The 23,099-nt window shown below is 50.2% G+C and overlaps 2 protein-coding genes across 11 annotated transcripts in view; one reads left to right on the top strand and one right to left on the bottom strand.

The window, feature by feature from the left end:
* RALGAPA1 (Ral GTPase activating protein catalytic subunit alpha 1) overlaps positions 1 to 13,959 on the top strand; it is a 163,888-nt gene extending 149,929 nt beyond the window's left edge. For 3 of the 10 annotated variants that reach the window (XM_038756186.1, XM_038756184.1, XM_038756177.1), the window contains 2 exons: positions 1,267 to 1,391; positions 12,748 to 13,959. In XM_038756186.1, coding sequence (XP_038612114.1) covers positions 1,267 to 1,391; positions 12,748 to 12,896 — 274 coding nt within the window. In that variant the 3' untranslated portion in view covers positions 12,897 to 13,959. Of the gene's footprint in view, positions 1 to 1,266; positions 1,392 to 2,152; positions 2,184 to 4,992; positions 5,807 to 10,954; positions 11,326 to 12,747 lie in introns of those variants that run through there. The other 7 variants (XM_038756179.1, XM_038756182.1, XM_038756176.1 and 4 more) reach the window with 5 other exon arrangements.
* Positions 13,960 to 18,064: 4,105 nt separating this feature from the next.
* On the bottom strand, positions 18,065 to 19,407 carry INSM2 (INSM transcriptional repressor 2). The gene is made up of 2 exons (XM_038756046.1): positions 18,295 to 19,407; positions 18,065 to 18,238 (listed from the first exon to the last, which is right to left on the bottom strand). The coding sequence occupies exons 1-2, from the start codon at positions 19,405 to 19,407 to the stop codon at positions 18,065 to 18,067; spliced, it is 1,287 nt and encodes a 428-aa protein (XP_038611974.1).
* Positions 19,408 to 23,099: the final 3,692 nt, after the last annotated feature.

Here is a 23,099-nt window from a genome sequence, read left to right as displayed (position 1 = left end):
CTATACGACCTGAAGTCAGCGTGCTAGTTTTTCTTGATAATTGTATGTTGCTGCCTGCTGCTCTGCATTTTGACAGCCATTTCCATAGTTGCTTTCGCGAACAACAGAAATATTCGCTCTCTTTCTCGCTCTCTCTGTGCTAACAGCACAATCAAGCCTGCTCAAACAGAAAGCCTGGAGTGGGTTGTTCAAAAGCAACCACACTTCAAGATACCGGTCTCTTGTCAATAATATCAGACGAGAGAGTGCGGTAAAAAGGGAGTACTGGATTTTTCTGTCAGTGTCAGTGCTCTGCTGTATATACTTGGTTAGCCACTGTCTAGGGGTCCTGGGTGCTCTTTGCTGCTATTCCTTCTTGTTTCAGTGGTATAATTAACTGTTTTTTGTTTTTTTCCTGCCATGCAAATTTTACTCTGCATTTATCTTGCCCACGTGCATTTAGGAAAAGCAGCTTGCCTTAGTGGAAAGAGCACGGGTTTGGGAGTCAGAGGTCGTAGGTTCTAATCCCATCTTTGCCCCTTGTCAGCTGTGTGACTTTGGGCAAGTCCCTTAACTTCTCTGTGCCTCAGTTACGTCATCTGTAAAATGGGGATTAAGACTGTGAGCCCCATGTAGGGCAGTATCTACCCCAGCACTTAGAACAGTGCCTGGTACAAACTAAGCGCTTAACAAATGCCATTATTATTATTATTATCATTATCAGAGCTCCCGTGACTTTCATTCAGAATCTGAGCAATTTTAGGGTAAAGGTGGGGATGGTTAAATACGACAGTATGCAGGAATTTTTCACCATATATCTGACAAATGAAAGGAATGGAGTTTTTGACACACTATTTTAAGCCGCGTTATAACACTTATTTTGCTACGTTGGAGAGTTGACTGTAATCTGAAACGGATTAAAGGATGGGAGTGAAGGAAAGTTGGCCGAAAATCATCTGAACCCTTTGTATAGTTGTGCCCGTGCCTTTCCTGCTTCCAGCTGTCTGATAGCATTGTATTTATTGTATGATGCGGATCTCCCTTTTAAGCTATCATTTTTATTGGCTTGCTGTCGAGTCATCTTGTGCTAAGCGTTTTCACTGTATTTCAATCCACAAAGGTCATGCTTTTAGTGTGCGTGTCTCGTGGGGACGAACGGAAGAATGTCAAACTCAGTCCGATCCACGAACGAACGAGCAGGGGTCTTCAAAGAAAACACGGCACCCGACCTGTTTGATATTAGTGTGATGTGCATTTGACTTTTTCCTTAACCCTGTTCACCCCCAGCTATGAGGAAAGAGCACGCTATCTGCAGACGATCGTGCAGCACCATCTAGAACCAACGACTTTCGAGGATTTCGCGGCGCAGGTTTTCTGTCCGGCTCCCTACCACCACTTACCATCCGATGCCGGTAAGAAGAGAAGTGTGACTACTCTTTTCTCGAGTTTACTGGCGTTTGAAATGTAATGCCCTCTCTTAGAAAACCGCTCAGGAAAAGGGTCGACTGTCTTCTGTTGACCAGGAGTACGGAGGCAGGGATGACTGGATTTGGCATAGTTGAATTTCGGACTGTTGCAGGATCTTTTTTGCCGTGGATTAGGCTTGCAAGCCCGAGTGGTGATTTTTCAAACCTGAAAGGGCTGGGAAGGTTAGAGAACCTGGGACCTGCTGTCTACCAGCAGCGGTTTGATGGTTAGCATGGATCTGACAAAGGGTCTTTGTTCCATCAACAAGTTTTTGGTTTGTTTTTTTACCCTGTGGGACTCATTTGAGCATTTGGCCGGGCTTGGTAAACTGTCCAGATAGAGCATCCCAGCTGAGTTGGCGGGTGAACGGTGATTCTTAAGTGATTGTCACTGGGGTTTCTCTGAAAGAAAGGCTAAGTTAGCAGCACAGTTGTCCTGCAGTGCAGATGGCCAAATCCAATAGCCCAGGAAGGTGCTCGTCGTCACTAAGCCCAAACCCTGATCCATCCTCTGCAGGTTTTCACCTCCCACAAATTCCTTCCTTCTCCACGTGAGTGTTATAAGGCGGGTGGGTGGAGGGGGTATATGTTTTCATAACTAATTTTGAAGGAATCAATAGGAAAATAAAATAATTCAAGGCCTTCCTGTTCTGATAATACCTTGTAGTCCTTATGATTGTTTCATTTATTTTATTTCCCCTCTTTAGATCATTAAATATCAGTTCTGTTTATCTGAAGGTAAGACAAGTGTCCCCAAAAATCCTCTGTTCTTTTATTCTATTTTTTTAACTAGAACACTAAGCTTGTAACCCAGTCATATGCAAATTTTCTCTATTACCCTGGTTCACACTAAATTCAGGCACTGTCACTAAATTTCCCTCAAAATTAACCTCGTACTAACACTAGATCTGCATGAACCACTAACACCGTAATTCTGGGGTGAAGATAACTAATGGAGACAGCTGTGGAAATTAATAGCACCTTACAATGTTAACCTTTGTTTCTCAGCATGAATAAGTAGTTCTGGGTGGCAACGGTGTGATTTGTACCGTGATCTTTCTTGCAGCAATGTTAGTAGGCAGTGTGCAGCATCTCAAAGATCAAGAGAAGAATTCAAAACACTTGAAATTTGCCATAAATACATCGTGTCATCTTAGTCTTAAGTAATTTTACAAGGCACGCTATCTTAAAATCTGCACCCGTGCTGCTTAGTCATGTGGGGGTTTTGGGGTGGGACGCGGGGTGGAAAAAAAGATCTGGTTTTTTTTCAGCAGCAGAACCTCTGATGGAAATTTGGGGGTTGCTCATGGTAAATAGGATTGAAACTTCCTTCTTAGTGTGTGTAAAAATTGAAAACACTCAGAGGAAACAAGTCAAAGTTAAAATGGAGTTATTTGCATCCAGGGGGAGAACCAAAGACCAAATTGATTTTATTGGGATGCCCAGAGTAGTAGTAGTAGAATTACTATCTATTAAGGCTGTCGGTATTCATTCTGTTTAAAAGAATGGGGAGGAAAAGGGAAAGTGATCCCAGGCCATCTGGAATCCTAGGTGTCCTGTTCTTTAGTGCAAGGGGACTTTGACGCCATGTCATTTCATTTGAAATAGTCAGCTATCTTGTGCTGACTAGGAGTAAGGAGGGAGAAATTGAGATTGAGTCGGATATTTAAGACCAATGAAAGTAATGTTTGTTTCTCTTTACACTTCTAAGATGTAGAATTCCTTCCCTGGGGCAGGATTTCTCATGCTGTAGACTGTGAGTTGCTCATCTGATGGTGTCCTTCCAGAATTCCCTTCTTCAGGCTACTATTATTGCACAGTTGGCAGGATTTATAGTTCGGTTATGGATTGTCTTTCTCTGAAAGTGGAAGCGGAGTGATGAATTAGCTGAGCCAATGATACTTAGCCCCTTTTCTCCAAGCAGCCTCCCTACTTGATATTCTTGAAGTTCTGGAAAAGAAAAATGTAAAAATCAACAGTTTGAGGTAAAACTTTTGTGTACAGAGTTATCTTAATAGATGAGTTTAAAAGGAAACCTAAAATTTACAGTCCGAACGCTCACAGATGTTTTCTAATCAGCTTTGCTTTTTGAGGAGGAGAGACAGCAGCTGTTTAATGCCTGGCCCTTGTTTTTACAAGTAAGAGTTTTCGTAAATAGGTAATACTAATGTTACTAGACCTTGTTTTAATCTGACTACTTTGTACATTTTGGCCCTTTAGGCTATTCTGGAAGGTAGAATGACTTGCTGAGATTTTTCTGGGACCTTTCACATCCTTGTCATTTTCCTTACTTGTCTTTCCCTCCATCTTCCCACTCCTCCAATATGCCAGGAGCTCCATGGGAGAGAAACTCTTGTACAATAGTGGAATTCGGCCATAACAGGAATGCAAGTTACCCAAGGCCTATCAAAAGCCTGGATGGGAGCTCTGTTTTTTTGTGGTTTTTTTTTTTAAAGGAGTGTCTGTTCCTTAAAAGGCTGTCAAATGTGGGAAATGGTTCAGAATCTGCTTCCTATTAAATAATACCTATCACAAATTCATATTAATCATGTATTGACATCTTTGTCAGGTCTGCTAAAGTAAATCAGCTCCCCCAGGTCTGGTTTATTCTTTTTAGTCCCGGCCCCAGGATGTAATTCAGAGTTGTTCCAGTTGTATGATGCGGTATTTTTCAACTGAATTAGCCTCAGCCCACTTCCTGCCTAAAAATAGGACAGTACCTTTATTGTACTTAGCAAAGTGGCCTTAAATTCAAATCTGAATTTTTGACCAATGTTCTCAAAGTAGAGCTTTGTCTGTGGCGTTGAGTGATAAAGTCAATTATTTTTTTTATCCGAAGTCATTGACTGTGATGTCACACTTTGTTGGTCTTCCAGTAACTGGCCTAAGCCATTCTTATTAAATTTCTTCTCATCCTTTATTTTAAAAAATTACAGGGGGGAAAAAAGGGCTTTATCTATGTCAGGTGTCATGGAAAAGATAAATTTTTCTTAATCGTATTTACTGAGTACTTAAATTATGCAGAGCACTGTACTAAGCGCTTGGGAGAGTACATTACAACAGAATTAGCAGGCACATTCCCTGCCCATAACAAGCTTTATTCTAGAGGGGGAGACAGACATTAATGTGAATGAAACATAATGTGAATTTAGCATTTTAAAAATTTTTACATTTTTCCTTTCTTTGTAAAATTCCAGGCTTGTGACTATGAACTAAGGCTTTTTAAAGAATTTCAAACCGTGTGAAGCATTTCATGTCATACGGGCAATTAATAAAGCAGTTTCCATTTCAAACATTTTCAGTTTTGGTAAAATGTGAAACATGACTAGGGAAGAGCACAAAATTCAGCGTTGGTGTAAAAATTTTTAATCCAATTTTCCCTGCTGGGTTGTTTTTTTGTTTTGGTTTTATTTTTTTTAAGGTATTTAAGTGCTTCTGTGTCAGGGACTATTCTTGTCACTACCAGCCACCAAGGTTGAGCAGATTATCCCAGGGAGATTTTTCAAGTTGGGAAATCTCTTATAACATTGTTTCTCTCTCTTTAAAGAAACTTCTGGGCCCCCAATTTGCCAATCTTACCTCGGAGATCTTGATCAGAAGCTATTTATTGTCGCTGCAAAAGACACTAGAATTTTTTACAACACCATTTTCACCTTTTCAAGAAAAGACCAAAAGAAATTCCTAAGACTGTAAAATGATTTATGTAATGTGGAATCTGAATTCTTCCTCCACCTGGTCAGGTTTGGTTGGTAAGTTTTGCAAGCTACTGCCAAATGATCGTGCTTGCAGTCATTTGACAGTTTTAGCCATTTGAGGGAATTGAAGCTCAAGGTTTGCAGTTTCATAAAATTTGCATTTTAAAATTCCTGGTTTCCGGAAATGACTAAGCAGAGAGACCCAGAATTAATGTGCAGTTCTTCTCAAATATGCCCAAATATACAGAAACATTTGGTATAATTCATGAATTCATCATCATACGCCGAAAATTCTCTGATATGGTAGCAGTGGGCTAATCATTTCTGTGAAACTGACAAAGCATCTCAGAACCCCATGTAACCCTCAAAACACAGCCCTCAACTGACATGATTGTAGACACCAATTCTCTCCAGTCAGAGAAATCTTTCCACCTTCTGGAGCCACCATAACACCAGAAGGGGGAAGCTCAAGGTTTCTTTTCCAAAGTTTAGCACAACGAATAATTTTCAGTTGTGGGAGCTGAAGGAAAGAGGAGAATTCCACTAAAAGCAGTCTTGAACGTGAAAATGGAGGTAGAATGGGTTTGTTACCCATTCCAATTCCCACCTATGTATTCTTTCCCAGGGCTCAGTTCAATGCCGTACGCACGGTAAGCACTTAATAAATATTCTTACTAATGCTACTATTACTACTATTAGTACTCTTGCCGCCCTATCCAACGTGAGGAAGAGGGTGGACAGGGTGATCTGGGGAATTTGTTCCCGCAAACCCACAACATCTGGGTCAAGAATCACCACTGGAGCGTGAGGGTGGCTTGGTCACCCCAAACAAGAGACACTTCATCACCTGGACCCGGTTCCAGGGGTGTTAGCTTTTCGCTTGGAGGCAGAGGGCAAAGCTGGGGCTAGACTTTTAGAAATGGCCTCCAGTTGGGCCTAGAGCCTGCTGGGGGTGGTAGGGGTGAGAAACCCCTCATCTGGTCCAGAGCCGCGTCCAGGTCTAGGCAAAGCCCACCAGAGCTAACACCAGAGCCCAGGGAGAGAGAAAGGGGAGTGGATAGACATCCTCGTCTGTCCTGCCCTCCCTCACGTCTGCTGATGCCACCAGGTCAGGCAGTTTGGACACCCAGGACTGCCCCAACTGTTCCCAAGATCGGCTCCCCGGGCCACCTGCCAGGCCGTCTGGGAGTCCCGGAGAGGTGACAGGGCCGTACCTCATCCCAACTGGGCTCCGGATCAGGGCAGCGGTGAGAGGAGCTTCCAGGCTAGCCCAATCAATCAATCAATCGTATTTATTGAGCGCTTACTGTGTGCAGAGCACTGTACTAAGCGCTTGAACCCCACCAGAGAGAAACCCCACCAGATTCCTGGCCGGGCTGTGGAAGGGTAGGAGGGAAATGCGGACCCACCATCTTGATGCCACTTCTGGCTCCCGCCAGCTCCAAGGGGCAGAACAGCCAATGCCTTCTCTTCCCTCCTCCCCCCAACCCCACCCCGCAACAGCATCAGTCTCTTGGGAGCGGTGTTCCATCATCATCATCAGTCGTATTTATTGAGCGCTTACTTTGTGCAGAGCACTGTACTAAGCGCTTGGGAAGTACAAATTGGCAACATATAGAGACAGTCCCTACCCAACAGTGGGCTCACAGTCTAAAAGGGGGGAGACAGAGAACAAAACCAAACATACTAACAAAATAAATAGAATAGATATGTACAAATAAATTAAATAAATAAATAAATAGAGTATAAAAATATGTCCAAACATGTATACATATATACAGGTGCTGTGGGGAAGGGAGGGAGGTTCCAGGCCCCCTTAATCAAAAAAAGTAATGCAGGCTGAGAACATCAGTAGATTCAAAAGGGGTTTGGGTGGATTCAGGTGCGACTGGTCAATTCTGGGTCACTGGAGGGAAAGTTACAGTTACAGAGGGGGACAATGGGATGGCTTCCCCCGGCCCCCCACCCCCGACCGTAAGAGTAATGATGTCATATAATAATAATAATGATGGCATTTATTAAGCACTTACTATGTGCAAAGCACTGTTCTAAGCGCTGGGGGGGATACAAGGTGATCAAGTTATCCCACGTGGGGCTCACAGTCTTAATCCCCATTTTGCAGGTGAGGTAACTGAGGCTCAGAGAAGTTAAGTGACTTGCCCAAGGTCACACAGCAGACATGTGGCGGAGCTGGGATTCGAACCCATGACCTCTGACTCCAAAGCCCGGGCTCTTCCCACTGAGCCACGCTGCTTCATATCCTCATGACCATCACAAGCTCCTTCAAGCATCCTGGTGCTCATGTCTGAGGCGGTGTCAACGAATGGTGTCTAACGCCATAATAGCAATTTTTATATCCTGATGTTCTTATGCCCTTAAGAACTTTGGGAATTTCTTAGAAAATGGTGGCCCTCGGCAAAGAATTCAAGCCGTTTCCTGTTTTCCTCTTAAAAAACCATGACTCTACTCAAGAATCGTTTTCTAAAGTATATTTAATGTGCTGAAGTTGTGTGTCTCGTTTTCTAGGTTCTGTAATCCTTTCTTGGAAGTGGTTTAGCACTGCCTACAATGGGTTCTCAGTGACAGTTCACTGATGGGGATGATGTGATCTATCAGTATTTTGACTGCTTGAAAGACGTTCAGCCTGAAATTCCATTTCCCCAGTTCATCGATATTTTTTCTTTTTAACCTCGATTAAGTCCATTTTCCATCATTCTGTCCAGTTCATCAACAGTGAGCTTCCTGTTGGCACCTATCCACAGTTGCCCTAGCTAATATGTCAAATGATTTTTCCTTCCCTTCCTACTGATAGCTGAATTTGGTTTACTCAGATACCTTGGTGCTACCAAAATGACCTCTGCTTATTAGCTGAATTGCCTATCCTGCAGGGAGAAGGGTCAGTCCTCTCGTGACCTCGTCGTTTTCTGAAAACACCCTTGAGAATGATGTTGCAAGTTCTGTAGAATTGAGTGGCTGCGACCGATAAAACAGATTTATTCAGACCTAATAATCAAGTGGATAGGGTTCTGGAGCAGGAGGTACAAACCAGTGTTCAAATGTGCCTGTTCTCTGCCTCAGTTTCTTTGCTAAGGCTGGAATAAAAACCTCCAGCCCTGCCTCCCCTGTGAGGATGAAAGAGCTGCTTTGAACCCCTCAATAACAGTAGAGTTTGTAGACATCCGAAGAGGCTGGTTTCTCTGTAAAATGGGGTCACAAAAGACCCAAACATGAGGGAGGGAGGCCAGAGAAGATCAGAACTGTGGGGAAAAGCGTGATGGTATTCATTTCTTCCTAACCAGTCAGCGTGGGACTGTAGAGAACTATCAGTTTGTACGGATTTATTACTCTATTTATTGATTTATTTTATTTGTCCATATTTATTCTATTGATTTTATTTGGTTAATATGTTTTGTTTTGTTGTCCGTCTCCCCCTTCTAGACTGTGAGCCCGCTGTTGGGTAGGGACCGTCTCTATGTGTTGCCAACTTGTACGTCCCAAGCGCTTAGTACAGTGCTCTGCACACCGTAAGCGCTCAATAAATACGATCGAATGAATGAATGTAGTAAGCCTGCTAATTTAGCCGGGAGTCTTCAGCAAGAGGCAGAGAATATGAACTTGGGGAACTGGCAGATGTTCTGCCCCCGAGATGATAGCCAAGGGCTTCAGGTTACTCACGTTAGTCGGTTGGACTTTCAGGAGGAAATGTTGCTTTTGTCTCCCAGCTCCCTTTGGATATTTCCAGAATTTATAACGTGGCTAAGGGTCATCAAACTCTGTGTCAATCCGCCCCCTGAAAACGGTTCATTTTTTTGCCTCTGTATGGGAAGGAATCACTGGCCACTAGCCAAGCCACTGCCCAGCTCTGAGGGGCCAAGTAGTCTCCCGCCCTTCTCCCATCTCGGCCCACCGGCCAGTGCCGGTCGGCTAGGCGGTGTTCCCGGGTAGGCTGGAACGGAAGCCATTTGTCTGTTGGTTCCTTGCCTTTCCCTGTACTCACTCACCCTTTCAGTATATTAAAAATTATCATAATAATAATGGTATTTGTTAAGCGCTTACTATGTGCCAAGCACTGTTCTTAGCAGTGGGGGAGATAGGAAGTAATCAGGTTGTCCCACATGGGGCTCACAATCTCAATCCCCATTTTAAATGAGGTAAGTGAGGCACAGAGACGTGAAGTGACTTGCCCAAAGTCACACAGCTGACAAGTGAAGGAGTCGGGACTGGAACCCGCGACTTCAGACTCCAAGCCCGTGCTCTTTCCACTGAGCCACGCTGCTTCTCAATTATCCTAGTGTAGTAGTAGTATCCTACTAATGTCTTTGAGTCAAGGGAGGGAAGAGACCTCAGGAATCTAGGATATTGATAAGGTCACCTTGGGCAAGTTCATTCATTCACTCATTCAATCGTATTTATTGAGCACTTACTGTGTGCAGAGCACTGTACGAAGCGCTTGGGAAGTACAAGTTGGGAACATATAGAGACGGTCCCTACCCAACAGTGGGCTCACAGTCTAGTCAAGTCACTTCGCTTCTCTGGGCCTCAGTTACCTCATCTGTAAAATGGGAATTAAGAGTGTGAGCCCCGTGTGGGACAGGGATTGTGTCCAAGCTGCTTAATTTATACACACCCAGCACCTAGAACGCTTAGAACAGTGAACAGTGCTTGGCACATAGTTAATGCTAAACAAGTAACATAATTATTATTATAATTATTTTACTTGTACATATCTATTCTATTTATTTTATTTTGTTAGTATGTTTGGTTTTGTTCTCTGTCTCCCCCTTTTAGACTGTGAGCCCACTGTTGGGTAGGGACTGTCTCTACATGTTGCCAATTTGTACTTCCCAAGCGCTTAGTACAGTGCTCTGCACATAGTAAGCGCTCAATAAATACGATTGATGATGATGATGATAATTATTGTCATGGCGATCTTCAGAAGTAACTCTGGAGAACGCAGGGAAGGCTGCCCCCATCGACCCAAAAGGATTTCGTGGCTTGCAACTTCCCTCACGAGGTAAATCTCAAATCTGTGGATTTGTTAAATTAAAAGCCACTTCCCTTTCAGCCAGTTGTCACTTTCCAGATTATCCTGTGTTGGGTGTCTTCAGAACATCTGTCCTCCCTAGGCTTCGGGGGGGCTGGCCCCTTGTCCTCCAAACGGAGAGCCTCACGTACGAAAAAATGGAATGAATGAAACAGTGTCTCCTGTTACTTGCCCTGTATTTGAAAGGAGTCTTTAACCTGTCCCTCCTGAGCTATTTTACATCCCTGGGAAAGTGGAAAATTCGCTTTGGAAGTTATCCTTCTTTCGGTCTGGGCTCGGTACCATTCCCCCATTTGCCTGCCGGGCTAGGCAGTGTCCTGAGTCCCTGCCTGTAGTTCCTTATTTGTGTTGGTGACTTGGGCCCGGGAAATCTTGGGGAGAGGCATTTCCCTTCCCAGCGGATATTGCTTGGAGCAGATTGATTAGGGGAGAACATCACCAGGGTTGTGGACGGTATGGAAATCAGCTGGACTATTTTATACATCTTTTTTTTTTCCTTTCTTTTTTCCTGTGTTCTCTTTAAGTTAGTTGGTAAGTAAAATAACTTTACTTCAAGAGTTTACTTCTTCCCCATGAGCCATTGCTGCCTTTACCCATTGCACTCCAGTCAGGGAAATTAATGAAAACGAATTGCTGTCTTCTCTGCTCCTCAGTTAATGCCCTTCAAACTCTGCGGTGCATTGTCATATCTCACACCTGTTGTCTCTTATCTTCTCTCCCATCTCCTCCTCTCTGTCCACCCCGCCATCATTTCTTCATTCACCACAAAGAAAGAAATGCAGTGATAGTTCTCTTCCTTCCAAAACCTCCGCTAGAAAGCATTGGCCATCTCAAGGTAAAGGGCCCGGGGGGGCCTTTCCCAGGCTGGGAATGCCGTCCTCCCCCGGAAAAGCACGGGCTCCTACCCAACCTCTACTTCTCACTCATTCACGGTGCTTCCATTCCTTGTAATCTGGAACCAGAAGGAACTTCTAAAATGGGACCGAGGTTGGTGGCCACGGTGCTGACTTTCTAAGCCGGGGCAGGCGTCCGGGGGCCGAGCCGGCCGGGGACCAGTGACTCTTCCCTCCCCATCTCTCAAGTTGGAGAGAGGAACAGGTACAGCACAGCCCAGTGGCTAGAGCCTGGGCCTGGGATCCAAGAGGACCTGGGTTCTAATTCCGCCACTCGTCCGCTGTGTGACCTTGAGCAAGTCACTTGGCTTCTCTGTGCCTCAGTTGCTTCATCTGTAGTACGGGGGTTGAGACTGAGCCCCACGTGGGACGTGGACTGTATCCAACCTAATTAGTTGCATCTACCCCAGTGCTTAATATGGTGCCTAGCACATAGTAAGCACCTAGCAAATACCATAAATACGGAATGGACTTTGAATGACTGAAGACTGGCTCAGGGATCTCTTCGATATATTTGGGACTGTTCGGCCTTAAGAAGCTTCATTCATTCAGTCGTATTTATTGAGCGCTTACTGTGTGCAGAGCACTGTACTCAGCGCTTGTCATGTCACACTAACCCCTTTGACACCCGGAGCAGAGACCTATCCTCAACTCTCCTAGTACCTCCACCAGGCCGGGAACCTCCGGTCCATTTCTGCCTTTGAATTTCTGTCCCTTCGGTTTGGATCGACGCACCCTTATTGGGGGAAAGAGCACGAACCAGTAGTATTTGCCTTTAAGGAGGAAACGGTAGGGAAAAACCACTTTTTCCACCTAGGCCAAACCCAAGTAATCAGAGGCTTAAAGACCCGGAATTGGTGCCTCGGTAGGGTTTGGTGATTTGGGGGCACCTTTTTCCCCGGGAATTGCCTTGGGAAGCTGGGAACTACCGAAATTTTGGTGGAAGCGGGATTCAGATGAGGGGGAACTGACCGGTGTTGCTAATGAGTTCTTGAAATGGAGGGTGCTGGCTGAACGGTCGGGTTCTGTTTTCCTTTTCGCCACTTCAAATGTACCGTTTCCATTGGTTACCTTCTCGTTTCTCTGAAAGTACAATGCAATGGAAAAACTTGGGTACAAGGGACGGTATTTTGGAGCCACCCTGAACTAAGGTATTTCCCGTTCTCCTTTCCCTGTGGGGTTCTCTGATCCAGATAATTTGCCTCGTTCCCTTTTACAAAGGAAATGAAACATTCAGCGCTTCCGATGACATTGGTGTGGCCCCTTTGAACCGGGACTGCCCTAAACTGAGGCAGATTCTGAGCCCTTTGGAAGAACCTCCCTTGCCCACTTCCCCATCCCCGTGCTCCGCACCTTCCTGCTTCTCCAGCCTCCTCTGCATGTCTCTGGGGCCGTTGCTTCTTCTGTGAGACCCCCCCACCCCCTTTGGCTCCTGCTGAGATGATGCTTGGGGCTGCCCCAGGAGACCGGTGCCCGGGTTGGATGTGTGTGCCGCCTTGGATTGACGGCTCCGGTGAGCCAAGTTGGCAGATTCGTTTCAGACCATCCCTCCCCGCCGCCCCCCGGCCGGGAACCTCCACAGCGAAAGACCGGATTCAAAGGTGCGGGTTCCCGGCTCAGGCCACGGCGAGGGCGGTGCTAATGGATTTGCCTCTTACTGTCTCCTTCAGGCTCCCACCCAGAGGCTCTGCCCGGCGAAACGCCAGCCGCAGCGCAGATGGACGGGACCGACTTAGCTTCTCCGATGTCCCCGCGCACGAGCAAGAGCCGCATGTCCATGAAGCTGCGCCGCTCCTCGGGCTCCGCCAATAAGTCCTAGGCGGGCCGGTGACCGCGGCGGCCACTCATCTCCCAATCGGCGTTCCCCTTCCCACGCACGCACCCCTCCGCGCCTTCATTTTAAAAAACGACACTGGAATTTTATCTCTAATGGAACGTTTTAGCCCTCTGGTTGGTTTCGAGTTCTTTTTAATCCCGCTCCAGGCTGCCACGGGTTCTCGGTGCAGTTTCTCTCCTGCACTTTTTACCTTCCCCGCTGATTGCGTCCCAGGAGCCACTTTTAACTCCCCGGCTAACATGGGGCCATGATGTGGTGTGGAGAAAGGGTTCTCACTACATTATTTATTATGCCTATCTTTGTGTCTTTCTTGGCGAGATAAATATGTACGACTTTTTTTTTTAATGTATTATTTTAAATTAAAAGCATTTCTTAAGGCTCGGCAACTAGCCCGAACTGGTTCGTGGCGGGATGTGTACAGATTATTTGTTACAAAAGTGAGATGCTAAGGGATCCATTTCTCTTCAGTGTTTCAGATTCCCCCTGAAATGGCTTAAAAGTTCACCTTTTCTTTCCAGACACAGGGCTCGTTTCCCAACTGGGCAGGTGATGCCATGATAGATGAGAAAACCAGAAAAATGACTGACTGTGTTGGAGGGCTGGCACTGGCTCCGGCCATTTAGTTTTGAGGTTGGGCCCATCACCGGCCTACCGGAGAGATGTCGTGTTTTTATTCTTTCTTACATACCAAAAAAGCACTTTTCCGATGTAAAATGCATTGCTCCCGTTACCCGTGTACCACTGAGAGGGAACATCGTCCAGGAGTCCGGCCCGAGTCCACTCTTGTCCGTCCTGAGGTCACGGGTGCAGTTCAGTACACATTCCACCCCTCCCAAAGTATTTTCCCGTAGGAGACGATCTCCAGTTTGCAGAGGGCTTCTCTCCTAAGGAAATGCAGCACGGCATCGGTACAAACTGCATGTGTAAATACATCCCACCGCTGCATTGAACTATCAGTTACGTATTTGTCTTTCATGTAGTATCGAAAGGTTTGTAATGGTTAAGACATATTTAATAATACAATAAAATTATTCTTACCACCTCCCGCGCCAGAGTCTTCCTCCTGCTCTAGGCTTGCTTGACTTCCCAGAGAGGGATCCGGCTCCCCATTTAGTTAATAAACGAAGTTGACGTGCGGTTACGGGAGCCAATACACAGCTTCCAACTAAATTAGAGGATGAATCTGAATTTTCTTTCGGGGATGGGGGACCCTTCCAGCTCACAAATCGAACTCCAAGCCTAGTTCCTCCCCAGCAGTTGCCTTGCCAGGGCTGAGGCCTGGTTCTGATGGCGTTGGTCATTCAGACCAGCCAACGATACCCCCTCTGCCACTTTGTCTTAGCTTTTGTTAAGCTGCTCCTGCAGTCCACCGTGCCGCAGGGTGGGGGATTAGGACCTGCTGGGTTCATCTGGTTGAAGCGGAGGTTCGGCTTATACAAAAATTACCCTCCACGGCTGGCGGCTGGCTCTCAAAGGATCGAACCGGCTCGGTTTCTTAGTAAACTGGAATTATTATTTTTTTTTTTTTGACAAATGACAGTGCCAGGAAGCCCTCCGTTTTCCAGCCCAGAGTGCGTTTTCATCAGAAGGATAGTTTAATTCAATTAACATCTGGAACTCAGAGTGAGTTGCTGAAGTCAAGAGCCACCTTGACTACCCCCATCCCGATGCACCGTTACAGGAAAACTTTATTCCCTCCCTCAATGTTACCTTTTCTCCTCTTTACCAAACCTTGTTTGAAAATAGAAATCGGATACGGGCAGCTAGAAGGATGCAGGGAGAGGCCGCTTAAATCAATAACTAATTGCTCTGACCGATCTGTATTAGATTGGTTTATTTTAGGGAGAAGGGATTAGAGCAGGTAGTCAAAATGATGGCCAAAATGATTCCAGTAACTCCTGGGAGAAAAATATAAGTGGGGATAAAATCCATTTCCCAATGCAAATACCAAGGAGCCGTGAAACGGTCTGCCTCCCCAACTCGGCGTCTACACCCGTCACACGGCAACTTGCCAAAATGACCGTTTTCCCTCGTATTGCTACCCAACTCTCCCCCCCCCCCTTTTTTTTTTCCAGAAAATCGCTTTTCCCCGCTTCACCATTGAGTGTTTTCTGAGTGTGGAGTCTTGAACCAGATGCTTCCCAGGAAATCCTCACCCATCTTAGTCTAATGGAAGTGATCCAAGTGGCTCTGTGGTTCCCTCGGTTGTGTCGGGCGAAGGGTCCAAAGCGCTCGCTTTTGCTCAACTGAGCTATTCTCCTGCCACCACGTCTGACCGAGCCCTGCAGCCTTCTAGACGCGAGTCTTCCGCAGAAAAGTGAGTCTCCGGGGACGGGAACCAAAGCGGGTGGGCTCTTGGGGCCCTATGTTGATTTATTTGGTGGTGGGCAGAGGGAGCCCACTCCCCCAGAGATTATTCCCCTTTTAGCCCTGCTACAGCAGGGCCGGGTGGGACACACGGGTGTGGTCGACAAATGCAATTAGAAAGCAAATAGCCAGAGAAAGAAACGTTGGTTCCTCCCCGGGATTTGGGGGTTTGGCCCGGTCTTCTGTAAATAACAATAAAAGTGGTATTTGTGAAGCGCTTACTCTGTGCCAAGCGCTGGGGTAGATACAAGATCATCATCAGGTTGTCCCACGTGGGGCTCACAGTCTTCATCCCCGTTAAACAGGGGCTGTCGGCAGTGGAGGAGGGGGCACCGCGCCTCTCAATAAAGAGTTTAAGGAGCTTTAGGGGGGCTCAGAAAGCCAGCCTGCTCCCGGGGAGGGGGCTTAGGAGGCCCGACACTTCTGAGAAAGAAGACTCGAAGCCCCCCCTTCCACCAGCCGTGTGACTTTGGGCAAGTCACTTCACCTCTCTGGGCCTCATGAGCCCGCTGTCGGGTAGGGACCGTCTCTATATGTTGCCAACTTGTACTTCCCAAGCGCCTAGTACAGTGCTCCGCACACAGTAAGCGCTCAATAAATACGACTGAATGAATGCAACGGGGATGAAGACTGTGAGCCCCCCGTGGGCCAACCTGACCACCAAGTAGCCTCCCCACGGTGCTTTGCACATAGTAAGCGCTTACGAAATGCTATCGTTATTATTATTTCTCCCCCCTCCATCCCCTCCCCCGCAACATTTTCCACCCAGGCTCTTGTGGGCAGGGGGCGAGTGGCGGATGGAGAATCCGCCCCTTCCTCCGAGGGTTTCCCGGTCACAGGGGGGTTCATTCAATCGTATTTATTGAGCGCTTACTAAGCGCTTGGGAAGTCCAAGTCGGCAACATAGAGAGCCGGTCCCTACCCAACGGCGGGCTCACAGTCTAGAAGGGGGAGACGGGGAACAAAACCAACCATATTAACAGAATAAAATAAATAGAATAAATATGTAGGCTTCTAGACTGTGAGCCCACTGTTGGGTAGGGACCGTCTCTATATGTTGCCAACTTGTACTTCCCAAGCGCTTAGTACGCTGCTCAGCATACAGTAAGCGCTCAATAAATACGATTGATTGATTGATGTACAAATAGAGTAATAAATACGTACAAACGTATATACAGGTGCTGTGGGGAGGGGAAGGACGTAAGACGGGGGGATGGAGAGGGGGAGGAGGGGGCTCAGTGTGGGAAGGCCTCCTGGAGGAGGTGGGCTCTACCCAACAGTTGTGCTCATGAGACCCAGAGAAGTGAAGTGAGCACTGTACTAGGCGCTTGGGAAGTCCAAGTCGGCAACAGAGAGAGACGGTCCCTACCCAACAGCGGGCTCACAGTCTAGAAGGGGGAGACAGGGAACAAAACATTCACAGAATAGAATATGTACAAATCGGGTAATAAATACGTACAAACGTATATACAGGTGCTGTGGGGAAGGGAAGGAGGTAAGGCGGGGGGGATGGAGAGGGGGAGGAGGGGGCTCGGTGTGGGAAGGCGTCCTGGAGGAGGTGGGCTCTACCCAACAGTTGGGCTCATGAGACCCACAGAAGTGAAGTGAGCACTGTACTAGGCGCTTGGGAAGTCCAAGCCGGCAACACAGAGAGACGGTCCCTACCCAACAGCGGGCTCACAGTCTAGAAGGGGGAGACAAGGAACAAAACATGTTAACAGAATAGAATAAATATGTACAAATCGAGTAATAAATACGTACAAACGTATATACAGGTGCTGTGGGGAGGGGAAGGAGGTAAGGCGGGGGGATGGAGAGGGGGAGGAGGGGGCTCGGTGTGGGAAGGAATCCTGGAGGAGGTGGGCTCTACCCAACAGTGAGACCCGTAGAAGTGAAGTGAGCACCGTACTGGGCGCTTGGGAAGTCCAAGCCGGCAACACAGAGAGACGGTCCCTACCCAACAGCGGGCTCACAGTCTAGAAGAGGGAAGGCAGGGAACAAAACAAAACATTAACAGAAGAGAATAAATATGGACAAATCGAGTAATAAATACGTACAAACGTATATACAGGTGCTGTGGGGAGGGGAAGGCCTCCTGGAGGAGGTGGGCTTCACCCAACAGTGAGACCCAGAGAATTAAAGTGAGCGCTGTACTAGGCGCTTGGGAAGTCCAAATCGGCAACCTAGAGAGACAGTCCCTACCCAACAGCGGGCTCACAGTCTAGAAGGGGGAAGGCAGGGAACAAAACAAAACATATTAACAGAATAGAATAAATATGTACAAATCGAGTAATAAATACGTACAAACGTATATACAGGTGCTGTGGGATGGAGAGGGTGGGCTCTCAGTGGGGGATGGAGGGGGGAGGAGGGGGCTCGGGGTGGGAAGGCGTCCTGGAGGAGGTGGGCTCTCAGTAGGGGGATGGAGAGGGGGAGGAGGGGGCTCGGGGTGGGAAGGCGTCCTGGAGGAGGTGGGCTCTCAGTAGGGGGATGGAGAGGGGGAGGAGGGGGCTCGGGGTGGGAAGGCGTCCTGGAGGAGGTGGGCTCTCAGTAGGGGGATGGAGAGGGGGAGGAGGGGGCTCGGGGTGGGAAGGCGTCCTGGAGGAGGTGGGCTCTCAGTAGGGGGATGGAGAGGGGGAGGAAGGGGCTCGGTGTGGGAAGGCGTCCTGGAGGAGGTGACCTCTCAGTAGGGGGATGGAGAGGGGGAGGAGGGGGCTCGGTGTGGGAAGGCGTCCTGGAGGAGGTGACCTCTCAGTAGGGGGATTCGCCGAGCAGGAGGAGGGCTAGCAGTGGTCGAGGCAGGCGTCGGGGCCCCCTCGGCAGCCGGGCCTTATCGGGGGCACCTGCAGCAGCAGCAGGAGCTGGCGGGCGTCGGACGGGTGGCACTTGTTGACGTGGCGGGTGAGGCCGGGGCCGCTGAAGAAGGTGGCCGGGCAGCGCTGGCACGGGAACACCTGCTGCGGGCCCGGGCCCCGGCCAGGACGGGCAGCAGCAGCAGCTGCTCGTCCCGGGCGGGGGGCCACGGCCCCGGCCCCGGCCCCGGCTCGGCCGGCGGGCCCGGGAGGGCCGGGCCCGGGGCCTGGTGGCTGCCCAGGTGTTTGCGCAGGTAGGCCTGGCGGCGGAACCGCCGGTGGCAGCAGGGGCAGGGGAAGGGCTCGGGCCCGCCGGGGGAGCTGTCCTCGCCCAACCGGTGCTGGGACGCGGCGCGCTCCGGGCCGCCAACGCCGCCACCGCCGCCGTTCTCCTTGCCCTCGCGGGGCGACGACGACGACGACGAGGAGGAAGCAACGGGCTGCCGGTCCTGCGGGGGTCGCGGCTTGTGCCAGCGGCGGTGCGACGCCAGGTTGGCGGGGCAGCTGAAGACCTTGTCGCAGTCGGGGCAGCGGTACTCCACCCGCACGATGCGGGAGCAGCGGTGCTGCGCCAGCGCCAGGGGGTCGGCGTACTGCTCCTTGCACAGCTGGCAGATGAACTCGCCCAGCGGCGTGCGGCCCCCGCGGGGCTCCTCCGCCGCCTCCTCCTCCTTGATCCGCAGCCCCAGCACGGGGGACGTGGTCACCGCGTCGGCCGGGCTGGGCTTCCTGGGCGGCTTGGCCCTCCGGGCCGGCCCCGGCGGGGGGCGGGGGGCCCGCGGCGGGGCTCCCGCCGCCAAGGCCGCGGCCCCGGAGGAGGGGAAGGGGTCGGCCCAGCCCCGGGGGTCGCCGGCCGGCTCGTCCGGGGCGGGACGGGCGCGGTAGGAGGCGCCCGCCCGCTTGCTGCGCTTCACCAGGAAGCCCCTCGGCATGGCGGCGGCACTGGCGGCCCCGGCCGGGCCCCCGCCGCCTTTATAGCTGAGACGCCGGCCGGGACCGTCCCCGCGGGCCAATCGGGAGTGGCGGCAGCCGCCCGGGGGCGGGGCCTCGGCCGAGCGCGGCGCCCATTGGCCCGTCCGGGGCGGGGGCGGGGCCCCTGGAGGCCACGCCCCCTCCAGCTGCGTCGCAGTCCGCGTGAGGGGAGGACGGCGGGCGGTCGGGCGGGCGGCCTGACGAGGCTCGAGGTAAGGAGCGACGCGGCCCCGGGATCCCGCCCCCTCGCCTCCCCTCAGCCCCGGCGGCGAGGCCCGACCTCCATCCCTCCATCCCTCCATCCCTCCCTCAGGCGCCGAGAACAGGCGGTTCCTCCCGTCCAAGCATGGTGGACGACGGACGGAGGAGGCCGGGGCCCTTGGCCTCCAGCGCAAAGGCTTCTGGGACATTGGCCTTCAAAGAGGCCATTACTCTCATTCATTCATAACTTTCTGTTCCGGCCTCCATCCATCCATCCATCCATCCCTCCCTCCCTCCCTCCCTCCGGCGCCCAGGACGGGCGGTTCCTCCCGTCCAAACATGGTGGACGGAGGCGAAGGAGGCCGGGGCCGTTGGCCTCCAGCGCAAAGGCCTCTGGGACATTGGCCTTCGAGGGCATCACTCCCATTCATTCGTAACTTTCTGTTCCGGCCTCTATCCCTCCCTCCTTCCATCCCTCCCTCCCTCCCTCCTTCCATCCCTCCCTCCCTCCCTCCCTCAGGCGCCGAGTACGGGCGGTTCCTCCCGTCCAAACATGGTGGATGGAGGCGAAGGAGGCCGGGGCCGTTGGCCTCCAGCGCAAAGGCCTCTGGGACGTTGGCCTTCGAGGCCATCACTCTCATTCATTCGTAACTTTCTGTGCCGGCCTCCCTCCCTCCTTCCCTCCCTCCCTCCCTCAGGCGCCGAGTACGGACGTTTCCTCCCGTCCAAACATGGTGGACGGAGGCGGAGGAGGCCGGGGCCGTTGGCCTCCAGCGCAAAGGCCTCTGGGACATTGGCCTTCAAAGAGGCCATCACTCTCATTCATTCATAACTTTCTGTTCCGGCCTCCCTCCATCCACCCCTCCATCCCTCCCTCAGGTGCCCAGAACGGGCAGTTCCTCCCGTCCAAACATGGTGGACGACGGACGAAGGCGGAGGAGGCCGGAGCCGTTGGCCTCCAGCGCAAAGGCCTCTGGGACATTGGCCTTCAAAGAGGCCATTACTCTCATTCATTCATAACTTTCTGTTCCGGCCTCCATCCATCCATCCCTCCATCCCTCCCTCAGGCGCCCAGGACGGTCGGTTCCTCCCGTCCAAACCTGGTGGACGACGGACGGAGGCGGAGGAGGCCGGGGCCGGGGCCGTTGGCCTCCAGCGCAAAGGCCTCTGGGACATTGGCCTTCAAAGAGGCCATCACTCTAATTCATTAGTAACTTTCTATTCCGGCCTCCCTCCCTCCCTCCTTCATCCCTCCATCCCTCCCTCAGGCGCCCAGAACGAGCGGTTCCTCCCGTCCAAACATGGTGGACGATGGACAGAGGCGGAGGAGGCCGGGGCCGGTGGCCTCCAGCGCAAAGGCCTCTGGGACATTGGCCTTCGAGGCCATCACTCTCATTCATTCGCAACTTTCTGTTCCGGCCTCCATCCATGCCTCCCTCCCTCCCTCCATCCTTCCCTCCCTCCATCCTTCCCTCCCTCCCTCAGTTCTGGGAGGTTCCTCCCGTCCAAACATGGTGGACGACGGACGGAGGCGGAGGAGGCCGGGGCCGTTGGCCTCCAGCGCAAAGGCCTCTGGGACATTGGCCTTCAAAGAGGCCATCACTCTCATTCATTCGTAACTTTGTTCTCCCCCTTCTAGTCTGTTCTCCCCAAAATCTATAATTTATTTATATTAACGTCTGTCTCCCCCTCTAGACTGTAAACTCGTTGCGGGCAGGGAATGTGCCTGTTCTATTGTACTCTCCCAAGCGCTTAGTACAGTGCTCTGCCCACAGTAGGCATTCAGTAAATACGATTGACTGACTGACTGACTTCCACCCTGAAGGATTTATAATTTCAGTCAAGCAAGCAATCGGAGAAGGGGGCTCAATTCTAAATGCATTGTACTTCCCCATTATGCAGTGACATAGTCCCCTACAGAAGGTGCTCTTAGGAAAATATTTTTTAAGGGGTGGAGGAAAATTAACTCCTCAAGAATTGTGAGAGTTGACAATTTTTAGATTTTAGAGGGAAACTGGAAATTCACAGAAGCCACGCACACTTTTTATGGTGTTTAAGCGCTTACTACTTGCCAAGTACCGTTCCACATGCTGGGGTAGATACAAGTTAATCAGGTTGGACACAGTCCCTGCTCCGCATGGGGCTCACAGTATAAGTAGCCACATGGCCTAGTGGAAAGAGCATGGGCGTGGACGTCAGAAAACCAAGGTCCTAATCCCAGCTCTGCCTCTCATCTGCTGGGTGACTTCTTCGTTATCTCATCTGAAAAGTGGGGATTAAGACCGAGCCCTATGTGGGACGTGGACTGTGTTCAACTTAATAAACTTGTATCTACCCCAGCACTTGGAACAGTCCTTGACATGCGGTAAACGATTAACAAACACCATAATTAAAGAAGTGATGAGATTACGGCCCCGTGGGGTGCATGTGCCACAAAAGATGCGGAGCCGCAAGCCACAGTAGCTATGGAGCTTCAAGCTAACGCCGCCGGCACCCCCCCCCCCCCCAGCCCCCAGAGGATCCTCCAGGCTCCCTGGGTGGACCAGCAGGATGGTAAGACAGCTTATCCTTACTGGGCTGCAAGGCCAATGGAGAAAGAAGCCACTAGCCTGGCCCTAGAACCCAGGAAGGACAAGAGAAATAGTGGCAGCAGTAGCAGCAATTGAATGGCAGGAAAAGTGCGAGCCGTTACCTTCCTTTCTCTTCCACCTTCTTTCCCTTTCCTCCTGCTCCTCTAGATCCTCCCCATTCTCTTCCTTTCTCTTCCACCTTCTTTCCATTTCCCCCTGCTCCTCCGGATCCTCCCTGTTCTCTTCCTATCACCCTTCCCTCTCCCCCCTTTCCCTTTTCTTCCCTTTCCTTGCTTTTTCTTCTCCCCCATTCTCCCCTTATTCTCCCTGCTTTTCCTGCCTCTTTAACTCTTTTTTCTCCCTTTTCCTCTCTCTCCCCTCCTCTTTCCCACCCCCAAGCCCCACCACCCCAACACGCTGTTCATAGTCAAAATGAAAATTGGCACCCCTGACCGGACTCCAGGTTTTTCAGTACCTTGGACCAGGCTTGGGTGGATACAACCCTCAAGTTACAATCCCTGCAAGCCCCACCCCCAGAATGCCTCCCAAGTTTCTCCAAGGATCCGCTACTGGTTCCTAAAGGAAGCAGCCCCTTCAAACCTCGACTGAACACGGACCAATGCTGCCTGTTACTTTTATGCATGCTGCGTTCCTCGGCAGAAGCCACTGACATCTCCTAAAATGAAGCATGATTGGGCAGTGTATGGGGCATTTAATAGTGAACCCTAAAAGGGATTTGCTTTAGACTGTGACTCTGGGCCAGAAGGTGTCAACCTTGCATTCGGAACTGGTGGCGTTGTCCCCTGCCAACTCTTATGGCCAGGGTTTGGATGGCGAGTTGAAGGTGGGAAAGGGAGAGGAGAGACATGACTCCAAGAGCCCTTTAGAATTCTATCTTTATCTTCCATTTCCATTTCTGTCACCGTAAATGATTTTACAGATCCACCTCCCTTATCATTAAAAAGTATTAAGAATCTAAATGTTAAGGGCCGGATTCTGGCTCTGATAGATCCAGGATTGAGGAAACTCGAGGGCCCCCTCCCCTCTTCTGAAAGGACACATGTGTTTCTGCCTCTCTAGTAAACTCCCCTTTCCACCTTGCTGGAACTGTTCTAGTTTTAGTCCCACAACGGCAGCCACAGTGAAGGGACGATAATGGGGTAGAAGAGAAGGAGTTGAAATGAAGTGAGGGTATCCAAGTGACTATAGGCAATACTAGTAGT

This window comes from Tachyglossus aculeatus, chromosome 14, assembly GCF_015852505.1.
Source record: "Tachyglossus aculeatus isolate mTacAcu1 chromosome 14, mTacAcu1.pri, whole genome shotgun sequence".
In the NCBI taxonomy this organism is placed as follows: domain Eukaryota; kingdom Metazoa; phylum Chordata; class Mammalia; order Monotremata; family Tachyglossidae; genus Tachyglossus; species Tachyglossus aculeatus.
The sequence above is the reverse complement of the archived record's forward strand: the minus strand, read 5'-3'. Positions and strand labels throughout refer to the sequence as shown.